Raw genomic sequence first — 8,475 nt, 5'->3', positions numbered from 1 at the left:
ATTGAAACTAAGATGAAAATATATATATATATATATAATAATAATAATAATAATAATAATAATAAAATGAAATACTATATATTTCAGGGAGCGAGTGCTCTTAGTACCAGCATTTCAAACTTTGGCCCAGAATTAACCAAGTTGCCTTGACATCTCTCATAAGGTAGTTCACCTAAAATCTCATCCATGCCATTGGAAGTGATGAATTCAGATTTGTGTTGTGATCTTTCTTCTAAATATTTCTTTACACATTCTGATAATATCATAAAAGACAAAAAGAAAATCATGTTGGGATATATATACATGTTGCAAATCAAAAGGATTATGAAGAAGCTTACCCTGGAGTGAATCTGCGAGTGAATCAAAGCATTTAACAAGATCGTTATGAAGCTGGTCACCAGCCCACATAGGATAAACAAAGACATTGACACACACTGAAATGATTCCTCCAATGGCGATTGAATACCAGCGATCCACCATACTCTTAATTGGGTTCCCCATTCTGTATCCGGAGATTATGATCATGCAGTAGCTTATCTGTATCGCCCTGAACCCGTACTCGTATTGCACAAGCCATGGCCAAATTCTCAGCATTGACGCTATGCTCGCTGTAAATATATATATATACATCTCCATATCATATCGTACATAAATTTTGGAAAACATGCATTGTATAATATAATTAATAAATGCATACCAACGAAGAAGATGCTAAGGCCAATAATAATAGGTTGAGCGACACTGCCACACCAGAGCGCTATATGAACAACAGCTATGGCCAAGATTCCCGCCAGCAAGCTTCCTAGTGCTCGATTAAAACCTCGGTTAAACGTTGCTCCTTCAAATATTGAATTCATCAAGTTGATTAATGATATCGATGGTGTAAGGTGCAAATATACATACATGAGTCCCGCTACAATGTGTACAATAGACTATATGAGTTACAAAATGAGAACATCACCCATAATATTTAAAATAACCATCCTACTCATCCCAGATGCTTAAGTTGATCGAAAAAGATTATTTTTTTTTGTTATCAAATATTTTGATATATAAATTAAAGTAGCTACTTATATAAAAATATCTTTAAGATAATTTAGTCAAATCATTTAACAATTTTCAGTTATTATTTTTTATAATAAGAATATATTTTGACGTGAATAATCAGCATAAATTAAAGTATTTTGTTACTTACCAACAGTGTATTCGAAGACGATGATAGCAGTGATAATGGCCCAGATGATATTGGTGCCAAAGACATGGTAGGGGGCTTTAAATAGTGCTAATAGGGACACTACAACTACAGATAGTCCTGCTTTGAGGCCAAATATTACTTCATCTTCCTTCCAAATACACCAAACTTTACTCATGCTACATTTGACACTACTCTCAGAATCAGGTTTATTAGTAGGAATGCTAATTTCTATGCTATCCTTTTTCCCATTCATTCTCTACAATGAGTAATATATATAATAAGACTATACAAACTTATTTCGAGGAACCAACACAAGCTATATATAACTTTCCTTCTTAACTCTTCTTGAGAGTGTGTGTTTTCGGGTATTTATATACATCACAGATAAAGAGAGAGATTCAAAGAGGAAGCATAAGGTATAGTATAATGGAACAAGAATTGATACCATAATCAGTTTGAGAATGGAAATTGTTCACTACAGATCAGGAAAAAGTTTGAATTAACGAATTAAGTGAGTATTCGTAACAATAGGTTTCATATCACATCTTGATTCAAAATCTTAACTAATAAATTTATAAATTCTCTGCATTATATATTCTTTACTTAAGAATAGAAACTAGTATTCATAATTTTCAGCCACCCAAGCTAGTTCACACATGCATGTTCCTAAAAATAACACAGAATAATTATGAATACTAGTATTCTTTTGGAAGTCTATGTCATTATTCTGTGTTATTTTTAAAAAGTTTGGCAAAAGTTTTAAAAATATCCTTAAGTTTTATTTTATTTCAATTTTGTCTCAAAAGTTTTTTATTTGCATCAAATATATCCCTAACGGCTAATTTAAAAAAAAATTTAAGACTAATTCAACAATAATTTTATAAGAACAAACCCGCAACACAAGCAAATCAAGCATAATTTACATGCATTATTGTTAAATTAGTTTTAAATTTTTTGAAAATTTAGCCGTCGAAAGTATATTTGATGTAAATCGAAAACTTTTGAGACAAAATTAAAACAAAATAAAACTTAAGAATATTTTAAAAACTTTTCAGAATAAAAAGTATACTTTAGCCGATAATTAATTACTGATGCTGGTAGAAATTTTTTTCCGCTCATCACAACGTATTGACAATAACCAATGTAAGTCGTTTTTTATCTTTTATATGTATAAGATATGATGTCGCAGATGCCTTTTTTTAAATGTTCATTAAGTTATGTGAGATATTGTTCCATTATTCTCCAAACTCCAACCTCAAAACTTAGTTCCGTGCCCTTACTTTAAACACGCATGAACATATTCTCACTCCAGATTACTCTAGCACTGAAATTAAGAAATTTAAAGTTAATAATTTCGGATGATAAGCGCGCTTGATAAAGATTAATATAAGAGTATATATTCAAATAGATCCTTAAAAAATTTTACGTTAGATATTTTCGTCCTAAAATTTATTATAATGAGATCGTGAGTTTTATAAAAGCAGAATACTACACATCTATGTAATCATGTAACAAAACACAGTACTCATGGTGAACCAAATACAGTACTAATGGTGAACCAAACACAATATAATTGTATAATACTGAATGAACGAAACATAATTTATTATATAAAATTAAATTCAAACATCTTTCTGCAGAATGAACTACTCATAGTAAACCGAACACATTACTCATGGTGAAATAATTGTATAGTATTGAGTGAACGAAACATATATAAAATCAAATTCAAATAACTCTGCCTACAATTTACATATTATCAATTTAATTCAATTCAGTACACTTCCGTCCATTTAATTCAATTCAAATTAGCAATTTCATTCCATTCAATTCGATTCAAAATTGAATAATCCAAACTTTGTTAGTATGATTCGTTTCAGAAGAGTAATCCAAATCGCTCTCCTAATTTGAAGTTGAGTCATTTATTGTTTTGATTCAGAAGTGCAGATCGAAAAAGAAATCGAAGAAGAATAGGAAGAAAATAAATGCAACCAGATCGAAATAAGAAAACGATCGAGAAGATGAACGTGACCAGAGGAAAACGACAAAGGCAATGCAGATCAATAAGGAAGAACGCGAGCAGAGAAGAAGAAGAAGAAGCAGTAGAAGGTTTACGTTGAGCAAAACTTTAGGTTTAGGTTGAAGAACGTGTATGACAAACGAGTAAGGGGTGAAGGACGCGCGTGTGGAGGAAATTATTTGGTTAACAACCATGTAAAAAATACATGGATGCAGAGCTTTTCCGTTATAAAAGTAATATAAAAACTAGTTCAACAGGTGAAGAATACTTTACATATCTTTATTAATAATTTAGAGACCAAAATTTTGAAAAATGTGAAAAGTGTAATAATCAACAATATGTAAAAAAATCAAAATAATAAGATGTCCTCTCTCCTCACAAGCTATATATATATATACTCGAAAGTAGTAAGTTTTTGTCTTATCGTTTTATGCATGCACGATGTTATAGATGATGCCTTCTTTCATGCATGTTAAATTGATTCCCTAAGATGATTGTTCTTCCACTATTCTCCAAACTATAAAATTCGTTCAGTTGGATCCATAACCCTATTCTACTCTACAGTCTACGCATTATGCATATACATATTTTGAGTCCAAACCACTCAGTCACTCAAATTAAGAAACATATGATACGTGGCTTGTAATTTTTGACGGTAGCAGTGATGGTAGTGGAAGACATCATCCATATTATATGCTAAAGTAAATTTTCAATCTATTCATCCGAGGCATAATTTTTTGCATATAAGGATGCAGTTATATATTCCGAATTTATTTCAGCATTCATTGTAACAATATACAATTGATGCCTTGATGGATATGAATTATTATAAGAGAAATACTAAATACTATTATAATTTATTATTTTTAGTCAATAATTAATTATTATTATAAATATATATGTCATATTCAACTACATGAAAAAATTGAACTAGGTGACCCATATAAGATTTAGAATCTATTCCACGAATAATGATTAATTGAGTTTTGTTTTTCAACAGAATTATACTGAATAGAAATTAAAGACAAAGATTAATTGAATTAATATCAGCGTAATTTTTTTTTCTTTTGAAATTGAAATGGTACTGTTCATATATGGACCAAAAAATATTAAGTCAGACTTAAAAAAAAATAAAAATCTACTCAAAAAAGTGATTTCTTCTACTTATCCATCCGACCTCCTACAGGTCCTTGGACGCAACAAAGGAAGTTCTACTTTACTTATCTAAACAAGTAATTGACTTCTGAAATATCTTTTATAATTTTTCTTTTATCTAAAAAGAAGATCTCAAGAAATTCTCAGTAATAAAAAAACGATTATCCAGTATCAAAGATGGAGCTACACTAAAACGGTGGTTATCTCTCTACTAAAAATATACTGATGCACTCAGGTATATTTAGAACCCAATCTACTAAAAATCTGCTTAAATCCCTTGCTAACTTAAGCATCAACGTCTCTTGCAGGTACCACCCTCACCTCCTCACGAAGGACATGGACGGCGGCACCTCGGCACCAGCACAATTCGAACACCGCCTCAGAAGGAGTCTAGACTTCGCGTTCAGGCCCAAATCACCGTTTCAAGTAACCTTCGGAACATTGACGCCATTGTCGGGAACCTGAAAGTCTACATCCACGTATGGCGGACAACCAGTATGAAGACAGACATTCAGCATCTGAGTCAGAACCAGAACCCCACAACAACGACCTAATACTAGCATTACCTCCACCCCGGGAGAGAATAAACGCCCCCCACAGAGAGGGAACGTCGGAAAACCCTCATATGCGACGGATTCATTCAAAGGTCCACCTACCTGAGGACGAAGAACCTCCGCATCCAACGGAGATATTAGGGTTAGTTCACCGCTATTGCGGCCAATTGGAATAACTCGAGCTGGAGGCTGAATGACAACAAGAAGTAGAGAGAGAATTACGAAAAAAGTACGACGACGGAAAGAGCTGGAGGAAAAGCTCTTGAAGTTAGAAGCCGACTTTCGAAGACGGAGCAATTGGGCAGATCAGAAGGAAAGCCCTCTTGGAGGGAAAGATCCGTTTGTTAAAGAGATCATGTGAGCTAGGGTTCCCATGAAATACCCTTGATATGGATCTCAATGATAGCACGAACGACCGGAGGCATCACCTCACTAATTTAAAAAATTGGATGTATCTAGCTGATGTTTTTGATGCAACTCGTTGCAAGACTTTTCCGACAACTCTGACTAAAGCAACAATGAAATAGTTTGACAACTTGCTACCCAAGTTGGTAACTTGCTTTGATGACCTGGCAAGGAAGTTGCTTATCTGATTTTCAATTCAGAAAGACAAAGTCAAGCATGCTCCAAGAGTTAGAGGTTAAACAAGAAGTCAGAGAGACACTCCGAGATTATATAAAGAGATTTAACAAAACCTGCTTGAAAATACAAACTTACCTCTTGAAGAGGTAATAATGGGATTGGTTAATGGCCTTAAAGAAGGGTCGTTATCCCAATCCATATCCAAGCGACACCCGACTTCCTTATATGAAGTACAAGAGTGGGAAGAAAAGTACATCATCATCGAAAAAAATTTTCGATTTAGAGAGTCCCCCACCCCCGAGGCCAAACTTGTCCTACCAAGATCGGGACAAAGAGAAGGAAGCTAAGAAAAGGGAAGAGTACAACTAGAAAAAGTCTCAAAGATACCATAACTACATCCCACTCCGAGTTTCTCTTGTAGATGTTTACAGGAAGATATGTCACACAGAAAAGCTTCCACCTCCTCGACCCATCAAACACAAAAAGATTGGAAGTTGTACGGAATATTACGAGTACTACAAGTTATACGGGCATTCTACTAATAATTGTTATGATTTAAAGAATGTCATAGAAAAGTTATCCAGAGAAGGTCGGCTAGAAAGGCACCTGGCCGAGAGGTCGGACAATCAAAGAAAGAAGAAAAGAGATGATGATGATGATGATGGAGGATGGCGAGATCAACCCTGGAAACTCCTGAGAGGCACATACATATGATAAATTGAGGGTTCACAGGAGGAGAAATCACTAAATCCTCACGTAAAAGGCATCTTAAAAAGGTATACCAAATTGAAGAAGATAACAGAATTCCTTATTTACCCATAATGTCATTCACTAAAGAAGATGCACAAGGGGTGACACCTGGTCACGACGACCCAATAGTAATAACAATGATCCTTGCCAATGCAAATCTCCACAGAACTTTGGTGGATCAAAGAAGTTTGGTAGACATACTGTTTAAGCCCGCTTTCGATAAGTTTGGATTAGAAGAAAATGATCTGAAGGCTTATCCAGACAACTTTTTCGGGTTGGAAGATGTAATAACCACGACTAATTAACCGCCTAATTAGGTAATTAATATTGCTCAAATTAGGTTTCGAAAATTTAGAGTGAGAATTTGAGGATTTAAATATGATTTTTGGACTCAGTGGTTTTTCCTGAATCAGAAAATGTATTTTCTGCGAAAAACCAAGAAAAACCGCGAAATTGGGTTCCACCTCCAGTTTATTCTGTTAAATTAAATTGTGATGCTAGTTGTTTTGCTCCTTTTGGCTATGCTGATTTTGGTTGTATCATTCACAATTTTGATGGATGTTGGTTGAAATATTGTACTGGAAAAGTCAAAATGTGTAGTGTTCTTTTTGTTGAATTGTATGTGATTTGGAGAGGTTTACTTCTAGGTTGGGATAGTAGATTTCGTGAGGTTATTTGTGAAACAGACTGTTTAGAAGCTCTTTTCTTGGTAAACCAAAGAATACTTGGTAAGAATATTCCAGAATGAGATTTGGCAAAGCATATACAGAAAGTGAAGGTTGTAGAAGGCTTAGAGAAGGGGGATTGAATCTATGACCTTCTTTTATGTTACTGGATTAACCCTTTAAAACAAACTTTCAATTCTGATTCTGTTTGAACTCAGCAGCAGAAATTTATGAGACAATTTCATTTTGTCGTATGAATATCAGAAAGCAGAACAGAGCAGAGAAGAGAGAAGCCCATCATGTATCCTAGTTCGGTTGCCCTTGTGCAATGCAACCTACGTCCAGTCTCCACCACAACAGTGGTGGAATTTCCACTATAGTTAAAGTATTACATACACCAATTTCACAGGATTGACACAATCCTTTCACACTCAAGTTCTAACCTAACTTGACATTGGCTATACTAATACCTAACTCTTCACTCTTAGTGCTAACCCAACTAAGAAAGGGATACCTCACAAGTACAAGATACAAGACACAGACTTACCTAAAGAAATCAGAGATGACTCTAGGCTTTTCTCTCAAGTGTATCACTTAGCCTCATTCACTCATTGGCTTTTACTTGAGCTCTCTCAATATGCCTTTTCACTCAAGAAATTACAGAAAGATAAATATTAAAAAGTAAATTACAATCTGTAAAACATGAAGGAGATTGACTTCATCAACAGCCTCTTTGCTATGTGATAAACCAGATTTGCATGTCTCTGATTCAGTTCTTCATTTTTCGCAGAATGCTTCTTTGAAAGAAAGCACTGTCCAAGTAGAGAAACTTCTTCAGAGAGCTTCTTCACAGAACAAAAACGTCAATACACTGGGTTATCTCTCTTTGGCTTCTGAATGAACAAAAATCTTCTTTTATCTCCTTGCATGTTGCTGGGTTGTTCTCCCTAGGTCAACTTCTTGAGCTTTGTGCTTCACCAATCCACCAACTCACATTTTCTCATTAATCTTCAGAATAGAAACTTTAGTTCTGACCTTCTCTTGTTGACCGAAAGTCATAGGAAAGCAGAAAATAGATATCCTCAATGGTAAACCCAAATCTTGGCCATTGAGAAGCTACTTGGACCCCAAGACTCACTTGTGACTGTAGATGCACAGCAGTGGGAGCAGAGATCATCTTTCCCATGAATCTCAGAATGAATAGGCAGAACGTTGAAGATGGAGAGAAGAAGATATGATGCATGTATAAGGAAATGGGTTACCTTTTATCTTTGTCTTAGCTTGATGTGGTTTGAAATGGTTGATTAGACTTCTGCCTTTCAAACTTAATCTTTCTCTTTCTTGCTTCTTCGGTGATTAGCTTAGAGAAGAAGCTCTCTCTCTTTCTTCTGTGATTTCTGACCAAGAGGGAAAAAGTGAACGTTGATTTAGTGAAAGCAAGTGAGGGAATTGTTTGCTATCGGGCTTGGATCGGATCATTTCATTTGGCCCGTTTTGATTTCTCAACTTTGTTTCCTTTTGGGCTTCGTTTATATTATCAGCCCACCAGCCTTG

At 34.7% G+C, this 8,475-nt stretch overlaps 1 protein-coding gene across 1 annotated transcript in view; it reads right to left on the bottom strand.

Moving 5' to 3' along the window:
* LOC107643106 (aluminum-activated malate transporter 9-like) overlaps window positions 1-1,523 on the bottom strand; it is a 2,884-nt gene extending 1,361 nt beyond the window's left edge. The window contains exons 1-4 of the mRNA XM_016346670.2: window positions 1,196-1,523; window positions 698-838; window positions 339-608; window positions 108-253 (exon numbers count right to left, since the gene is read on the bottom strand). Of these exons, the coding sequence (XP_016202156.1) occupies window positions 108-253; window positions 339-608; window positions 698-838; window positions 1,196-1,448 (810 nt within the window). The 5' untranslated portion in view covers window positions 1,449-1,523. The remainder of the gene's footprint in view (window positions 1-107; window positions 254-338; window positions 609-697; window positions 839-1,195) is intronic.

This window comes from Arachis ipaensis, chromosome B05 (assembly GCF_000816755.2).
Source record: "Arachis ipaensis cultivar K30076 chromosome B05, Araip1.1, whole genome shotgun sequence".
Taxonomy (NCBI): Eukaryota; Viridiplantae; Streptophyta; class Magnoliopsida; order Fabales; family Fabaceae; genus Arachis; species Arachis ipaensis.
The sequence above is the reverse complement of the archived record's forward strand: the minus strand, read 5'-3'. Positions and strand labels throughout refer to the sequence as shown.